Source organism: Carcharodon carcharias, chromosome 2, assembly GCF_017639515.1.
Source record: "Carcharodon carcharias isolate sCarCar2 chromosome 2, sCarCar2.pri, whole genome shotgun sequence".
Taxonomy (NCBI): Eukaryota; Metazoa; Chordata; class Chondrichthyes; order Lamniformes; family Lamnidae; genus Carcharodon; species Carcharodon carcharias.
The window spans coordinates 42,912,914-42,931,713 of NC_054468.1; the positions used below are offsets into that span (position 1 = coordinate 42,912,914).

General features: G+C 43.7%; 1 protein-coding gene and 1 pseudogene across 2 annotated transcripts in view; one reads left to right on the forward strand and one right to left on the reverse strand.

The window, feature by feature from the left end:
• Positions 1-5,761: 5,761 nt before the first annotated feature.
• The window catches only part of LOC121271722 (arf-GAP with coiled-coil, ANK repeat and PH domain-containing protein 2-like), a 229,908-nt gene continuing 216,869 nt past the window's right edge, over positions 5,762-18,800 (forward strand). For both annotated transcript variants that reach the window (XM_041177912.1, XM_041177922.1), the window contains exon 1: positions 5,762-5,928. In XM_041177912.1, coding sequence (XP_041033846.1) covers positions 5,876-5,928 — 53 coding nt within the window. In that variant the 5' untranslated portion in view covers positions 5,762-5,875. The remainder of the gene's footprint in view (positions 5,929-18,800) is intronic.
• On the reverse strand, positions 7,748-7,848 carry LOC121275517 (annotated as a pseudogene).

Sequence of the window (18,800 nt, forward strand, 5' to 3'; positions counted from 1 at the left end):
TGTCCTGTCACTTTTAATGACTTATGTACATATACACCCCAGTCTCTCTGCTCCTGTACACCCTTTAGAATAGTATCCTTTATTTTATACTGTCTCTCCATGTTCTTTGTACCAAAGTGTATCACCTCACATTTCTCCGCATTGAACTTCATCTGCCACTTATCTGCCCACTCCACCAATGTGTCAATGTCCTTTTGAAGTTCTACACTGTCCTCCCCACAGTTTACAATTCTCCCAAGTTTTGAGACATCCGCAAACTTTGAAATTGTCCCCTGTACAGCAAGATCTAGATCATTTATATATACCAGGAAAAGGAAGGGTCCCAATACCGATCCCTGGGGAACTGCACTACAAGCCTTCTTCCAGCCCAAAAAAATTACCCATAACCATTACTCTCTGTTTCCTATCCCTCCTGTCCCTTTTATTCCACAACCTATCACTTTCCTCACAGGTCTGTTGTGTGGCACTGTATCGAATGTCCTTTGGAAGTCCATATACACCACATCAATAGCCTTGCCCTCATCAACCATGTCTGTTACCGCTTCAAAAAACTCCAGCAAGTTAGTTAGACACGATTTCCCTTTAACAAACCCATGCTGACTCGAATGAAGTATATAAGACCCTGAACAGTATTGACAAGGTGGACGTGGAAAGGATATTTCCTCTTGTGTGTGAGTCCAGACTAGGGGGCACTGTTTTATAATTAGGGCCTGTCCTTTTAGGACAGAGATGAGGAGAAATTTTATCTCACAGAGGGTCGTGGGTGCTCCTTTGGAACTCTTTGCCTCCGAAGGCGGAGGAGGCGGGGTCATTGAATATTTTTAAGGCAGAGGTAGATAGGTTCTCAGTAAAAATAGAAAAGAGGTGAAATATAAACTGGTTTGGGGGGGTGCTGGGACAAGTAGAGCTGTCCCACCGCACCCCACCCCCCCAAACCAGCTTATATTTCATCTCTTTTCTATTTTTACTTAGTTCTGTTGAAGAGTCATACGGACTTGAAACGTTAACTATGTTAAAAACAAAAAAACTGCGGATGCTGGAAATCCAAAACAAAAACAGAATTACCTGGAAAAACTCAGCAGGTCTGGCAGCATCGGCGGAGAAGAGCAAAGTTGATGTTTCGAGTCCTCATGACCCTTCAACAGAACTTCAGTTCATGGATGTCCAATCCCTCTACACCTCCATCCCCCACCAGGATGGTCTGAGGGCCCTTAGCTTCTTCCTCGAACAGAGGCCCAAACAATCCCCATTCACCACTACTCTCCTCCGTCTGACTGAACTTGTTTTCACACTGAACAATTTCTCCTTCAACTCCTCTCACTTCCTCCAAATAAAAGGTGTGGCTATGGGTACCCGCATGGGCCCCAGCTATGCCTGTCTCTTTATGGGGTATGTGGAACATTCCTTGTTCCAGTTCTACTCCGGCCTCCTTCCACAACTCTTTCTCCGGTACATCGATGATTACTTCAGTGCTGCTTCATGCTCTCATTGGGACTTGGAAAAATGTATTAATTTTGCTTCCAATTTCCACCCCTCCATCATTTTCACATGGTCCATCTCTGACACTTTCCTTCCCCTCCTTGACTTCTCTGTCTCAATCTCTGGTGATAGACTGTCCACCAATATCCATTACAAGCCTACCTACTATCACAGCTACCTCGACTACAGCTCCTCACACCCCGCTTCCTGTAAGGACTCCATTCCATTCTCTCAGTTCCTTCGCCTCCGTCGCATCTGTTTTGATGATGCTACCTTCAAAAACAGTTCTTCTGACATGTCCTCCTTCTTCCTTAACCGAGGTTTTCCACCCACGGTCGTTGAAAGGGCCCTCAACCATGTCCTGCCCATCTCCCGCGCATCCACCCTCACGCCTTCTCCTCCCTCCCAGAAACATGATAGGGTCCCCCTTGTCCTCACTTATCACCCCACCAGCCTCCGCATTCAAAGGATCATCCTCCGCCATTTCCGCCAACTCCAGCATGATGCCACCACCAAACACATCTTCCCTTCACCCCCCCGGCGGCATTCCATCGGGATCATTCCCTCCGGGACACCCTGGTCCACTCCTCCATCACCCCTACTCCTCATCCCCCACCTATGGCACCTCCCCATGCCCACGCAAAAGATGCAACACCTGCCCCTTCACTTCCTCTATCCTCACCGTCCAAGGACCCAAACACTCCTTTCAAGTGAAGCAGCGTTTCACTTGCATTTCCCCCAAATTAGTCTACTGCATTCGTTGCTCCCAATGCGGTCTCCTCTAAATTGGAGAGACCAAACGTAAACTGGGCGACCGCTTTGCAGAACACCTGCAGTCTGTCCGCAAGAATGACCCAAACCTCCCTGTCACTTGCCATTTTAACACTCCACCCTGCTCTCTTGCCCACATGTTTGTCCTTGGCTTGCTGCATTGTTCCAGTGAAGCCCAACGTAAACTGGAGGAACAGCACCTCATCTTCTGACTAGGCACTTTACAGCATTCCGGTCTGAATATTGAATTCAACAACTTTAGATTTTGAACTCCCTCCTCCATCCCCACCCCCTTTCTGTTTCTTCCCCCTTCCTTTTGTTTTTTCCAATAATTTATATAGATTTTTCTTTCCCCACCTATTTCCATTATTTTTAAATCTTTTATGCCCTGCCCACCACCACTAGAGCTGTACCTTGAGTGCCCTATCATCCATTCTTAATTAGCACATTCGTTTAGATATCACCACCTTCAACGCCTCTGTGTTCTTTTGTCTGTGACATCTTTTGATTATCTGCTCCTATCACTGCTTGCTTGTCCCTACAACCACACCAACCACCCCGCGCCCCCCAACTTCTCCCCTCCCCCCTTAAACCAGCTTATATTTCACCCCTTTCCTAAGATTCACTCAGTTCTGTTGAAGGGTCATGAGGACTCGAAACGTCAACTCTTTTCTTCTCCGCCGATGCTGCCAGACCTGCTGAGTTTTTCCAGGTAATTCTGTTTTTGCAAAGCGAAGAAGACTTCGGTGCCCTCGTTATGCATCAAACAAGAAAAAGCAATAGAATCGCTTGTTAATAAAGATGGAAATGAAAAATAAATAGAGACACAACTGATACTTATAGCTATAAAAACAAAAAAACTGCGGATGCTGGAAATCCAAAACAAAAACAAAAACAGAATTACCTGGAAAAACTCAGCAGGTCTGGCAGCATCGGCGGAGAAGAAAAGAGTTGATGTTTCGAGTCCTCATGACCCTTCGACAGAACTTGAGTTCGAGTCCAAGAAAGAGTTGAAATATAAGCTGGTTTAAGGTGTGTGTGTGGGGGGTGGAGAGAGAGAGAGAGGTGGGGGGGGGGTGTGGTTGTAGGGACAAACAAGCAGTGATAGAAGCAGATCATCAAAAGATGTCAACAACAATAATGCAAAAGAACACATAGGTGTTAAAGTTAAAGTTGGTGATATTATCTAAACGAATGTGCTAATTAAGAATGGATGTTAGGGCACTCAAGGTATAGCTCTAGTGGGGGTGGGGAGAGCATAAAAGATGTTAAAAAAAATAAATATATATTTTTTTCTTCTTATAATGGAAATAGGTGGGAAAAGGAAAATCTAAATAATTTATTGGAAAAAAAGAAAAGGAAGGGGGAAACAGAAAGGGGGTGGGGATGGGGGAGGGAGCTCACGACCTAAAGTTGTTGAATTCAATATTCAGTCCGGATGGCTGTAAAGTGCCTAGACGGAAGATGAGGTGTTGTTCCTCCAGTTTGCGCTGGGCTTCACTGGAACAATGCAGCAAGCCAAGGACAAACATGTGGGCAAGAGAGCAGGGTGGAGTGTTAAAATGGCAAGTGACAGGGAGGTTTGGGTCATTCTTGCGGACAGACTGCAGGTGTTCTGCAAAGCGGTCGCCCAGTTTACGTTTGGTCTCTCCAATGTAGAGGAGACCGCATTGGGAGCAACGAATGCAGTAGACTAATTTGGGGGAAATGCAAGTGAAATGCTGCTTCACTTGAAAGGAGTGTTTGGGTCCTTGGACGGTGAGGAGAGAGGAAGTGAAGGGGCAGGTATTGCATCTTTTGCATGGGCATGGGGTTGTGCCATAGGAGGGGGTTGAGGAGTAGGGGGTGATGGAGGCATGGACCAGGGTGTCCCGGAGGGAGTGATCCCTACGGAATGCCGATAGGGGGGGTGAAGGGAAGATGTGTTTGGTGGTGGCATCATGCTGGAGTTGGCGGAAATGGCGGAGGACGATCCTTTGAATGCGGAGGCTGGTGGGGTGATAAGTGAGGACAAGGGGGACCCTATCATGTTTCTGGGAGGGAGGAGAAGGCGTGAGGGCGGATGCGCGGGAGATGGGCTGGACACGGTTGAGGGCCCTTTCAACGACCGTGGGTGGAAAACCTCGGTTAAGGAAGAAGGAGGACATGTCAGAGGAACTGTTTTTGAAGGTAGCATCATCGGAACAGATGCGACGGAGGCGAAGGAACTGAGAGAATGGGATGGAGTCCTTACAGGAATAGCTACCTTCCAGCAGATGGCAACCTGATCGCCTTTTATATAATGTTGCTGATGTCATGATTCTTGCATTGACTTTTCTGTAAATATCTTGCTACTTTTACCCTTCTCGCTACGCTGTTTTTGAGAAGAGATGAGGTGGTTCTTGACGTATAAATCAAAGTCGTTTGTATCTGAAACTTTAGTCCTTCATAAAAATAATTCAGAATAAGACCCCGGGGCTCAATCCCGAACTGGACCCGGACCCCGGGGCTCAATCCCGAACTGGACCCGGACCCCGGGGCTCAATCCCGAACTGGACCCGGACCCCGGGCTCAATCCCGGACCTGGACCTGGGCTCAATCCCGAATTGGGGTCAGAATCAATAACTGGACTCGGACCCCGGCCTCAAATCCGAATTGGGATCTGAATCACTAATTGGACCCGGACCCGAGGCTCAATCCCGAAGTGGACCCGGGCTCAAACCCGAACTGGAAACGGGCCCCGGGCTCAATCCCGAACTGGACCCGGGCTCAATTCCGAACTGGAAAAGGGCCCCGGGCTCAATCTCGGACTGGACCAGGACCCCGGGCTCAAACCCAAAATGGATTCGGACTTGGACCCCGGGCTCAATCCCGAACTAGACCGGGACTTGGACCCCGGGCTCAATCCCGAACTAGACCGGGACTTGGACCCCGGGCTCAATCCCGAACTAGACCGGGACTTGGACCCCGGGCTCAATCCCGAACTAGACCAGGACTTGGACCCCGGGCTCAATCCCGAACTAGACCGGGACTTGGACCCCGGGCTCAATCCCGAACTAGACCGGGACTTGGACCCCGGGCTCAATCCCGAACTAGACCGGGACTCGGACCCCGGGCTCAATCCCGAACTAGACCGGGACTTGGACACGAACTAGACCGGGACTTGGACCCCGGGCTCAATCCCGAACTAGACCGGGACTTGAACCCCGGGCTCAATCCCGAACTAGACCGGGACTTGGACCCCGGGCTCAATCCCGAACTAGACCGGGACTCGGACCCCGGGCTCAATCCCGAACTAGACAGGGACTCGGACCCCGGGCTCAATCCCGAACTAGACAGGGACTTGGACCCCGGGCTCAATCCCGAACTGGACCCAGACCCCAGGCTCCAGCTGGCCGGCCGCCCTGGCCAACCGAGCTTCACATCGTTACGAGACCCGCCTCCCTCCAGCCCATTGGTCCCCATGGCTTGAGGAGCGGCGCTGAATGGTTAGGCATTTGTCAATCACAGCGCTGTGTTAGGGTGCAGGGAGGCGCGAGGCACGGGCGGCGCCTCCGAGCGACGAGAGAGCGCGAGGGAACCGCACCTTAAACATACGACAGTCACTGAGGGACGGGCAACAGCGGAGAGCCGGGAGAGAGGCGCCATGAAGTTGGCTGTGGATTTTGAGGAGTGTTTGAAGGACTCCCCGCGCTTCAGGTAGGCCGTTGTCGCGGGAATGATCTCCGGTCTCTGCGGGCTGGAGCTTCCAATCACTTGACTGCTCCTTCCTCTTGCCCTCTCTAACCGCTCACCCCCCCCCCCCCCTAACCACTCTCCTGCTGCCCTCTCTAACTGCTCAACCCCCCTAACCACTCTCCTGCTGCCCTCTCTAACTGCTCAACCCCCCTAACCACTCTCCTGCTGCCCTCTCTAACTGCTCAACCCCCCTAACCACTCTCCTGCTGCCCTCTCTAACTGCTCAACCCCCCTAACCACTCTCCTGCTGCCCTCTCTAACTGCTCAACCCCCCTAACCACTCTCCTGCTGCCCTCTCTAACTGCTCAACCCCCCTAACCACTCTCCTGCTGCCCTCTCTAACTGCTCACCCCCCCTAACCACTCTCCTGCTGCCCTCTCCAACCGCTCACCCCCCCAACCACTCTCCTGCTGCCCTCCCTCACCACTCACCCACTGCCACCACTCACCCACTGCCACCCCCCACCCACCCACCCACTCACTCACCCACTGCCCTCCTACCACCCACCCACTCACCCACTGCCCTCCTACCACCCACCCACTCACCCACTGCCCTCCTCCCACCCACCCACTCACCCACTGCCCTCCTCCCACCCACAGCCTTCCTCCCACCCACCCACACCTACTACCCTCCTCCCACTCACCCACTGCCCTCTTCCCACCCACAGCCCTCCTCCCACCCACTCACCCACTACCCTCCTCCCATCCACCCACTCACTCACCCACTCCCCTCCTCCCATCCACCCACTCACTCACCCCCTGCCCTCCTCCCACCCACCCACTCTGCTGCTGCCCTCCTCCCACCCACTCTCCTGCTGCCCCCCCCCCCCCCCCCCCCCGTTCACCTCCCTCTTTTCAGATACTTTTTATGCAGCTGGAATGGAGGAAGAATGCTTTATTTTGACTTTATTTTCATCTTGCTTATCATTTATTTATTAGCTTCAATTATCTGCTTTTTATATTGTAACCTAATATTTTATTGTAAACTTTTATTGTAAACAATTTTTTTTATTGTAAACTAATTTTTAAAAAAGTTAGCACTCATTTTTGGTCATGTTTGGGCCAAGTGTTTGTAGTGTACAGTAAATGCCACTTGTTCCATTCATCTGCCTTTTTAAAGGGGGGATTGACCTCATGCTGCCAACCTTATCCTTGATTTTAATTTTTATGCTAAACAGCTCTAATCTGGGATGAGTATCAGCCTGTACACGTGTCTATAATACATTAATCGTGAGGAACCGCACGTGGTAGAAATTATAAATTAAAATGATTGAAGTTTTGAAAGCTCTGAGCAGTACTTTTGGTGTCATTGGCATTCGTATTAAATTCCATTTAAGATTTTCCTTGGGAGTAATATTGTTTGAGTTTTACTGCAATCTAAAACAAATTAGAGTGTTTTATATATGTTAAATGAATGTAAAACTTTATTTAATTCTCTGAAAAATTTGAAATCTCTTAATATTCAGTATGAAGGTCATATTTGTCATGTGATGTCCCTGTTCAGGTATGCATTTTGCCTGCTTTTTCACATCTGTGTACATGATGCTTGACTCTGACTTAAATAAAAAGAACCAATGGGAGTTTACAGTAGCGAATCTGACTCCTCATGAAAGTGAAGAAAGAAAGGCTTGCATTAAATAAATTATTATTTCAATATGTAAACATGCATTCAGCTTAACCAATCTGTCATTGTTTTCCCCTCTTACCCTTAAGCAAATGGTCTAATTACACCTACCCATCCTCTTGCTATATCCCTTAAACTATTTTTCTTTCATTCATATAAAGATATGGAACGCTTCACGAATTTGCATGTCATCCTTGTGCAGGGGCCATGCTAATCTTCTCTGTATCCTTCCAATTTAGTATATGTGCTGCCGAAAACTAATTTTAACTTGTTGACGTGAGCAGCAGTTATGTAGGCAATTTGGCAAGCATTATGTGCACAGCAAGATCTCATTAAAATAACATGATGGATGAGCACTGAATCTTTTTTGGCAGTGTGGATAATTATTGGCTAGAACATTGATAATAACACACAATTGTTAGCCTATATTTTGTATACAACTTCTGAAGTGAAATTTGAGCCTGTAATCTTCTGATTCTGAATGCCAGCCTTGCTCAGTTGATGGTCCACCTTTTGTCAATCAGTGTCGACATTGGGTTCCTGCAGCCCAGATGTACATTGTTTAGGTACCTTAACCCTAGCCTTTGAAAAACCTTGCAATTCTCCTAGTGGCAGTATACATGTTGCATGTCTGACATCAGTCATCCTTTATCACAAGATGGTCAGTTTGACATACAAAGCTAAGTGCAGTAGGAGCTGAAAAAGTGTAAATGTTCTCAGTTTATGTTGGATTTACACTCTGGTCCTGGAGACGAAAGGGCACTTAATTTTTGAGCCATTGAGTGTGCACCCCTTGACCCAGAACTCTGCAATTAAGTCTTAGACTGTTTTCATATTTGAAACAACAGTTTGGAAATGTTTTTTTTTACAGGGGAATAGGTCATCAAAGATTTCAGATGACATTGCTCGTTGTCATTTGAACCCCATGAAAGATTGCTGCTTTTTAATGGTCTGTCCGCCTGCTAGATTTTGTTTTGTTGGATGCTGGCTGCTTTGGCAATTGTCAGCTTGTTGCATTGGAGAAAAGTTAAGAATATGGAAATATTTTTTGTCTCAGGCACTGGTTATAATGAAGTATGATTGGGCAAAAGAAGTAGCCACGGAGTATCACTTCTGTTCTGCATTACTTTCAAAGCTAATGGAGAAGATAAATTCCTTATTTTGACAGTTTGAGTTAACATATTTTATGACTGAAGAACTAAAGTATATCCTGTTTGGTAGTGAAATGAGTGTAAAATTATTTATCTTCAAGTGAGTGTGACCTGTTAAATTGCAAACAACTACATTGAACAAGTTATGGAGAATGTCACTTTTTGAGATTTCAGGTTTAATTGCTAGTTGTAATACATTTCTAATTGTCTTAACCCAGCATCATCAGAGAAAATTACTATGTGGTTCGAGGGTAATAGAATTAAGGCATCTTTTAAACTGGTTACTTTATCTAAATGCTCTGTTGCTACTTACTGACCATGAATTACTTGAGGCAATAAGACTATGTCATTATCTCCAAAAGAAGAGGCACCAAATAACGTGAGGAAATTTTTCTGTGTCATGGTGGGCAATAATCTGTTCCATTTTTAAACTTTTGGAATAGTTTTCAATTGGAGAAGACAAATCAAGGAATGCCTTTGTAGTTTTGTTTTTGCACTGGCACTTCTTTGTAATGTATCATTGGATGTTCTTTTATTTATGTCTAATGATCTGAAATAAGAAAATTCAGAATTTCAGGCTCTTCCCACGGAACACCACACATTAACAATGAAGTGAAATCATTTTGTCTAGTTGTAATGTTGTTGTTTCCACCTTTTTATGATGGTCTCAAAAATGTAGCAAGGAAAATATAAACCAAGGATTATGACAACATTTTGCTAAATCTGTCAGAGCTCCATTTAAATAAATACCTTAAAGTCTTGAGACAGGGTACATTATAAGATGCACTGTCACATAATCTGTGATAAATTCCAGATGTTTTTGAAGAAAAGTACTTACTGAAATCCTTGCATAAACATTTTTTATGAATCTTACAATTCTCTCAATTTCTTTGTTTTGTTGCATGTGCTAATATGCCTGTAAATTATCATGGGTGTGATCTTACTATATTGCAATAGATGTTATTAATTACCTAGTTGTGACACAGTTACTTGATTGGAAGATATGTGCATTTACATACTAAGCTTTCTTACCAAAAAAAAATCTTGGTCTGTTTCTCTGAAATTCCCAAGTTTAACTTTTTTGCAAAAAAGCCCAAATTATTTGATTTAAGTAACCTTTGGAGCAATTCAAACATTGCGTATCTGTTTGTGATATGCTAGCTGTCGGAAGCGTTACATAATATGAATCCTAATTTGGTGTTAAAACTAGATGCAAATATTAAATTTATTCAAAGGCCACTACAATTGTAAGAAAAATACATGTTTCAATTAGCTATTTGACTTGTTACACTTTTTTGTGAAAAGCTTTTTCACTGTCCTGAACAAATATACTTAAAGGTGTTTTGCAGGGTGAAATGGTATTTGTTATAACTTGCAAGCTTAGTTAGATTTGTTAAAATCAAAATTAGAAGCACAGGAACAAACTAGGGTATTAATATTTTGTTTAAACTGTGACTCCAGAATTTGGCTGAAAATTACTATTAAATGTCAGATATAGTCAAACTTGGACTTTTAATTAGACTTTTAATATTTAGACTATTAGACTTTTAATATTTTACTCATGGCTGAAGATCAAAAATATTTAGCTTATTTTTAAGATTGCTTGTTTTCTCAGACATTTGATATCACCTACATAAATCATAGAGAAAAAAGAGCTGGAACTTATTGCACCTGTTCTTATGGAGCATGATTTTTCTTTTATTCAGAGTTTAGAGTTCTGATGAAAGGTCATCGATCTGAAGCGCTAACTTCTGTTCCTTCTCTGCAGATGCTATCTGACCTGCTGAGTAATTTCAGCAAATTCTGTTTTTATTTTTAAATTGGATTAGTTTGGATTTTCTCTGGGCACTACAGTACTATAATGTTATGGTTGACTGAAGTATGAGAAGTACCACTAAAATATAACTTTTGAAATTCATCTCGAATGTTTTATGTTTAGTAAGTTTGGAATGTATTTCTCTTTTTAGTGCTATTGGTTCTTCAGACCACAATCATTGTGGGACTATGTGGCTTCAAAGCTCCAGATTTAAAAATTAGATTGCATATCATGATGATATTTATTGTTGAGCGATTAATGGCTCATTGATGGACATTAACGGAGAAATGAAAACAATATTTTCTTCCTACTGTGCATCTTTCCCCTATTTGCTGGTGTAACTTGACTTGGTTGCTGGGATATGTAAAGGATCATACCTATTTTTTCTTCCTGCTGAGTAAAAGTTCATGACCTCCCGTGATAGGATGGGATGCCCAAGATCAGCAACACTGTGAGAAGTTGCAATTGTGCCTTGCTTCTTTGGTCAATTACTTTGGAGCACAGTTTGACAAATAACAGTTCTGTTTTGCAGAAAAAAAGCAGCTTTTATAATTTTATCTCCAGTGGTGTAAATAGTTTTCTAAAAGTATTTAATAAAAACATATTGAAAATTAAGAGGCCTTCATTCCTCACAAATTTTGGTTGATCCCCTCCCACAAGTGATTATTATTTTTATAACTGTTAAACATTGAATCTTATTCTCAAATAATCAAGATTTATGTGGGGTAATGAATATTGAATAGAATAGTTGCTTGGTAGCACAGAATGAGAGTATTGTTGAAAAATGCTGCTGAAGTTTTTCATCTTGCACTCATCAGGACAAACGAAAAAATACCAATTTCAAAGGAAGCAACAATTTATACTACATGAGAAAAGGGCGCTGATTGGTTGGCCCTGTTGCCATGGAGAATGTATCAAGAAGCTATTGTTCCCCATGCTTTTGTTTAATTAAAAGGACGCAATGCCTGGACATGCTCTTTCTGCTCACAGTGGACAAGTCCCTGCATATAAATATATGTAGCTTCTAGTAAGCATAAGTGAGCTACATTGGAAGCCGACTCGCTTTTCAGCAATTTAATAGAGTCTTCATATTGCGTTGTTAACTAAATCAGTAGATGCAGCATTATAATGGCTTTGTTCAGTTCTGAACTTAACTTTATAGCTTCTTGGCAGAATCAGATGGAAATTTAAGTAAGTTATCTGAACATTTAATAGTTTGGAAAAGAGTTCTGAACATCTGAAAGTAGTTTTACATCTTTATAGTGCTGGCTGTAGTCACCGGATATCTGTAATGGAATTGCATAGTTCTCTGCAGTCGATTGCTATTTGATCAATTTAGACCTGCCAGATGTTCACCATTTTTGCCTTGCATATTGACAGTTGTATTTCCACTTGCGGGATTAATTGCTACATTTCCAGACCACTTTTTGCCCCCAACAAAATCTTTAAATCCCTGGTATAGCCTCTATCTTCACTACTTGAGTGCAGGTGGTGAATGTATCTGAAGTACAACTGGTTTAGACATCCAGCATCAGGTTTACTGGATGAAATTGAGCACAATTGCAACCTGATCTCCTTGCCAAAACTGCACCATACTCATTCTGGAGCGGAAAGATAATTTCCAGCTTTTTAACCGCAATCAATCTTCTTAGACTGTTTTGCCCTGCTTGCTCCGTCTATACCTCAAACAACATGTGCAAGAAGTTCAGGGACTTCTATATCACCAAGTTTGTGACCATTTATTCAGCTGCTTCTGCTGTTCCCTTCCTTCCCCTTGCCCGAAAAAGTTAAATTCTCTAGGCTCCCTCCTACCCTTGGACCCAGAGCTTTCTCTAATTTCTTGTTCAACTCTCCTTATCCTCTGAGTTCATCTTATTTGAGACCCATCTCCCCCCTTGACTTAATTTATGCACAGCTGTCCACCATCTATCTTTCCTTCATGTCCCTGTGCTAGCTGACATGGTAAATCCATTATTACCACCCCATGTCAATAAAACTGCCCTTGACTTCACCATTTCCAATCTTCTATTTTTGAAGTCTTTGACTATGTTGTCACTTCCCAAATCTGTGGCTATCTTTGTTGTAACTCCTTATTGAATCTCTTCAATTGGATTCCTCTACCTGCCACAGCACTGAAGCAGGCTTAGCAGTTATTACAAATGACACCATTTATGTCAATAGTGCATTATCTTGACTTTGCAACCTTTGTAGTGGTTGTTCCCATCATCCTTCTCCAAAGCCCAATTTCTATTATCAAGTTTTTAGCGGGATTGCCCTCACTTTGTTTTATGCTTGCCCTACCTGTTTACAACTTCAACATGTCTACCACTGATATCTCTTTTTCTGCACTGTTGTCTTTGGAATACCAAAGGATTTGTCCTTGGCCATCTCCTTTTCCTCACGTAGATGCTGTCCTTAACCAAAATCATCCCAACGCAAGGGCAGCTTACACATAGGCACTGACACTGCACTCCATTCTATCCTCCATTGGGCTGGACTTTATGGGGGTGGTGGTTTTCCCCCGCCCTCAACTAAAAAGTCAGTAGGGAGCCTGCCAACGGGAAGAATGCTTGCCCTGCTGTCATTCAGTAGGCTGGAGGTGGTATTTCCATCCCTTAGGGACAGGAAATCCTGTCTCTGAGAGCTACCAGTTGACCAGATGGCTGGCAGCTCTGTGGTCCCAGAAGCACTAGCTGGAGACAGTGGCCATTCCTGGAACTACATGCAGTCCTCAGTGGAGGTTCTTGCTGGTGCCAGGCACCAAGGTAAGTGTGGGGGTGGGGGGAGGGATTGTGAGGAGGAAGGAATTTGGTTGGGGTCAGCCTGATGGACTTGGCAGGGTGGGTGAGAGATGAGAGTAAACGGGGAAGTGTGAACTTGGAGGGGGTGAGAGGTGTCCCAAGGCCCAGTGAACCCCCTAAGAATGTTTTGCCCCTCCCAAATTCCCAACAGCAGCTAAAGCTGCCAGGCTACCTACTTAGTGTGGGCCTCTCTCCTGCCATGGGTAAAATAGCGGTGGGGTCCCTAAGTGGCCATTAATTGGCCCTTAAGGACCTCAATAGACCCACAGGTGGATGGGCCACTTGAACCTTCCACTGCACCCCGCCTGTAAAATTTCATACAGGTTGGGGGCAGGTGGGTAGACAGCAGGAAGGCCACATGCTAGATTTTACACCCTACACCCCCTCCCTGGCCTTTTTGGTGGGGCATCACAAAATCCAGCCCATTGTCTCTGACCACTCTGCTACCTCTGTGTTGTTAGTCCGGCACCCACTTTTGGATGAACTGCAATTTGCTTTAGTTGAACGTTGGGAAGACCAAGAAACTCCTCCCAGAAACTCCAGCAACTTACCACTGTCCCTCTCACTGGTCATTGCATCAGGTTGAATCACATTGTTTGCAACCTCGGTGTCCTATTTGAATCCAAGCTGTACATCAGAACCCTTGTCCGCACGAGTGTCTATATCCATTTTTTTACTGGAGTTTCATCTGTTGCTAAGTCTTGGTCATAAGTAGGAGGAGGGGTAGGCCATTTGGCCCATTGAGCCTGCTCTACCATTCAATAATGTCATGGCCGATCTGATTGTGGCCTCAACTCCACACACTAGCCTGTGCCCCCACTGTAATCCTTGACTCCCTTGTAGATCAAAAACCTGTCTAACTCCACCTTTACTTATCTCTGTGGAAGAGAATTCCAAAGAACAAAGTCCAAAAGTTCCTTTCAGAGAAGAAATTCCTCCTCACCTCCATCTTAAATGCGAGACCCTTTATTTTGAAACAATGTGCCCTAGATCCAGGTTCTCATATGAGGGATATCCCCCTCTCAGCATCTACCCTGTCAACTTCCCTTAGTATCTTATGTTTCAATAAGATCATCTCTCATTGTTCTAAAATCCAGTCAGTATTGCTCAATCTTCTCTCTTAAGTCAACCACTTCATCCCAGGAATGAGTCTAGTGAACGTTCTCTGAACTGCTTTCAATGCAGGTATACCCCTCAAGTAAAGAAGGTTGAGAGGAGATTTGATAGAGGTACTCAAAATTATGAGCAATCTGGACAGAGTAGATAGGGAGAAACTGTTCCCACTTGTGAAGGATTGAGAATGAGAGGGCACAGACTTAAAAGTAATTAGTAAAGGAAGCATAAGTGGTGTGAGGAGAAACCTTTTTACGCAGCAAGTGGTTAAGGTCTGGAATTCACTGCCTGAGTGTGTGATGGAAGCAGGTTCAATTGAAGCATTTAAAAGGTTATCTGAAAAGGAAGAATATGAAGCGTTATGGGGAGAAGACGGGGCAAATGGTACTAGGTGAGTTGCTCATTTGGAGAGCTGGCGCAGACACACTGGACTAAATGGCCTCCTCCTGCACTGTAACAATTTTGTGATTCTGAGACCAAAACTATACACAGTACTCTAGGTGCAGTCTTACCAATGCCCTGTACAGTTGTAGCAAGACTTCCCTGCTTTTATTGCTTCATCTAAAATTTTCCTATCCACCTTGCAATAAAGGCTCACATTCCGTTTGCCACCTTAATTACTAGCTGAACCCGCATGCTAACTTTTTGTGATTCATATACAAAAGCACCCACATTCCTTGGTATGGCAGCATTCTGCAGCCTCTCTTAAATTAAATAATATTCTGTTTTTCCCAACAAAATGGACGATCTCATATTTTCCCACATTATACTCCATTTGCTAATTTTTGGCCATTCACTTAGCCTGCTTATATCGCTTCGCAAGCTTTTTGTATCCTCCTCACAACTTGCATTCCTACCAATCTTTGTATCATCATCAAATTTGCCTACAATACTGTCAGTCCCTTCATCCAAGCCATTATATAGATCATAAATAGTTGAGGCCTGAGCACTGACCCTTTTGGTACTCCACTAGAGTTTGGCAACCTCGAAATGACCCATTTATCCTGGTTCACTGTTTCCTGTTAGTTAGCCAATCTTCTATCCATGCTAATATATCATTCCCAATGCCATGAGCTCTTACCTTGTGTCATAACCTTTTATGTGACACCCTATTGAATGCCTTTTGGAAATCCAAATGCACTACATCTACTTGTACCCCTTTATCCACCCTGCTGTTATGAAATATTACATTTCAGAGATCTTTAATAAATCTTGCAATATAATTTCCCCTTCACAAAACCACGTTGACCCTCCCTGACAGTATTTTGCTTTTCTAAATGCCCTGCTCTTACATCCTTAACCATGTATTCCAGCAAGTTCCCAAATGACAGACGTTGGCCTAACTGGCCTATATTTCCTGCTTTCTGTCTCCTGTTTTCTGTTCTCCTCCTGCGCCCGCCCCCCGCCCTTTCTTGAACAGGGGAATTATGTTTGCGGTTTTCCAATACACTAGGACCTTTCCAGAATCATAGAGAATTTTGGAAGATTACAGCCAATACATCCACTTTCTCAGCAGCCACTTCTTTTTAGACCCTAGGATGCAGGCCATCAGTTTGTTTTGTATGTCTTTTCTTTCAATTTGATACCTTCCTTGACTTCTTTAGTTAGCCACGGATTGTGCATTCTTCTCGTAGAATCTTGTTTTCTCAGTATCTTTGTTGAACATTGGTTTACAAATACAGCCTCAGTTTCTCAGTACAATGTTATATTCTTGTCTTTAGAAGTTAAAATTGACAGTGAGCTGTCAACTGTCTGTCCACAGCAAACTCATGCAGGCAAGAATCAATGTTAAATATTGCGATTCCCATGGAAACCGATAACTTCTAAAAAGAGATTTGAATTCCCAATGACTAACTGACTCAAAGGGTCATGACGGAAGTGCATATTTTAATACTTTTACTATAACAAAATAAAATTAAATAGACTAATTATTCGGGCAACTAAACTACAGAAATGATACCCCCCTTAACCTCCTAACACGAGCAAAAGCTGCACCCTCAACAGAATTGTGGTCTTTACAGGAACCAGTTCAAAGTTAACCCGTTTCCAGTAGGCTCATTTCTGCCCGTTTTGTTGATTCGTAACATCCACTGTTTGTCAAAAGTTGTTTCCTTCAGTCTTTTGAGAAGCCCCCCAAACTACTTGCAGCAGCAAGGTGACTCCTCCTCCCTGCCATACCAGGGTGAATCTTTCAGTGCCCTTAAACCTCCATTGATCCTGTCACCTCAACTAGAGAATGAGCCACCTCCAGCATGCTGCCTGGTGGCTAACAGAAAACAGCCTTCTTGGTCATGCTCTTGCTCTTGCTGTCCAGGGTCTCTGAGTCAGTATGCCTGGCAGCACGAAGGCCTTTTGCTTTGTCTCCAGGTGTTTAAAAATTAGCACATTTTTTTTTATCCTGATCTGGGCCCCTTGTCCCCATGGCAACTAGGTCACATGGGCCAATCACCAGGCGGAAATAGTAGGAGTTCGCATGCCTGTCCCCAATACTCCATTTTAACATGAATTAAAGAAGGTAGTTTAAAACACAACCACCTTATGTTAGAAATGCAAAGTTTTATAAGTCTAAAACAAAAGTTTATTAATAATCCCACATCCTAAGATTATTTTTTCAATTGTTGGAGCAAGAATCAATTATTTTGAACTAATTTAAGTGTTGCTAAAATTCAGTAGATAGATATGATGATCCATCAAATAGGAGTTCTGCAATTTCAGCTAGGGTGTGATTTAGAAAAAAAAATGGGATTCATGTATGGATATAATTAAAGGGGTAGATTAAGGGACAAATAAGAACCTCAAAGCAGGGTACCTCTGAGGTAATATGGCCCATGAGGAGCAGCTGAGTTGTATGCCACCACAATTTGTAACCTTATGGCCTTAAATGTTCTGGAGGTGCGTACACAAGTCAGTAAAGGAGAACCAACCCTTCCTCTCAGAACAGGGTGACATATGTATGGATTTTTAAACCTGTTTGCCATCACAGTGCTCAATTTTGACAATTCAAAAATTTGGAGTTGTTTAGAATGGCTCAACATTCAAATTTGGCACCTCGAGTTATAAAGACTTCAATTTGTTCTCAAAATAAACAAGGAATTGTGTGAGGGAGGGAGGAAATGGGAATAGCGTTGCCTAATTTGTCCCATTATAAACAACTTACAATAGAAAATCATAGCACAGTATTAGAAAGTCATTGACAAGGCCAGGGAGCTTCCACGTGGATAGGTTCAACTATTCTTACCAACTTCTGGCAGGCAAGCTGCTTTTACTCAGCTGAATTCCAGAGGTGACTGTCCTTAACGTTAAGGCAGCATATGACCAAGTGTGGCATCAAGAAACCCTAGCAAAACTGAAGTCAATGGGATTCAGGGGCCAAACTCTGATGGTTCAAGTCATACCTGGCACAAAGGATGATTGTTGGAGGCCAATCATTTCTGCCCCAGGGCATCACTCTGGGTAGTATCCTAGACCTAACCATCTTCAGCTGCTTTACCAATGACCTTCCAACATTATAAGGTCAGAAGTGGGGATGTTTGCTGATGAATGCAGAGTGTTCAGCTCTATTTGCGACTCAGATGTGAAAAAAGTCGTTTTTGCATGCAGTAGTACCTGGACAATATTCAGGCTTGGGCTACAAAGTAGCAAGTAACATTCACACCACACAACTGCCAGGCAATGACCATCTGCAATAAGAGAGAATTTAACCCATCTCCCCATGACGTTCAACAGCATTACCATCAGTGAAGCCCCCACTGTCAGCATTCTGAAGGTAAAACTAAAGTCAATGGAAATCAAGAGGGGTGACTCTCCAGTGGCTAGAGTCATACCTGGCACAACTAAATATGTTCATGAAATAAAAACAAAGTGCTGGAAAAGCTCCAGACTGGCAGCATCTGTAGAGAGAGAAACAGAGTTAACATTAACTCTGTTTCTCGCTCCACAGATTCTGTCAGATCTTGCTTTTCTTTCAGATCCCCACCACCTGCAGTGTTTTGCTTTTATTAAATATGTTTATGGTTGCTGGAGGTCAATCATTTCAGTGTCAGGACTTCACTGTAGGAGTGCCTCAAGGCAGGGTCAGGTCAACTACTTTCAGTTGTTTCATCACTGACCTTCCCTCCATCATATGGTCAGAAATGAAACTCTTTATTGGTTATTGGATGGTATTCCACTTCATTGTCAATTTCCTCAGATAATAAAGCAACCCCTCCCACATTTAGCAATACCCCTAGATAGTCAAGCAGGTTTAGACTATTAAATGGCTACACATAAAATTCATGCCTTAGAAGGACCAGGCATTGACCATATGCAACAAGAGTGAGTCTAAACCTC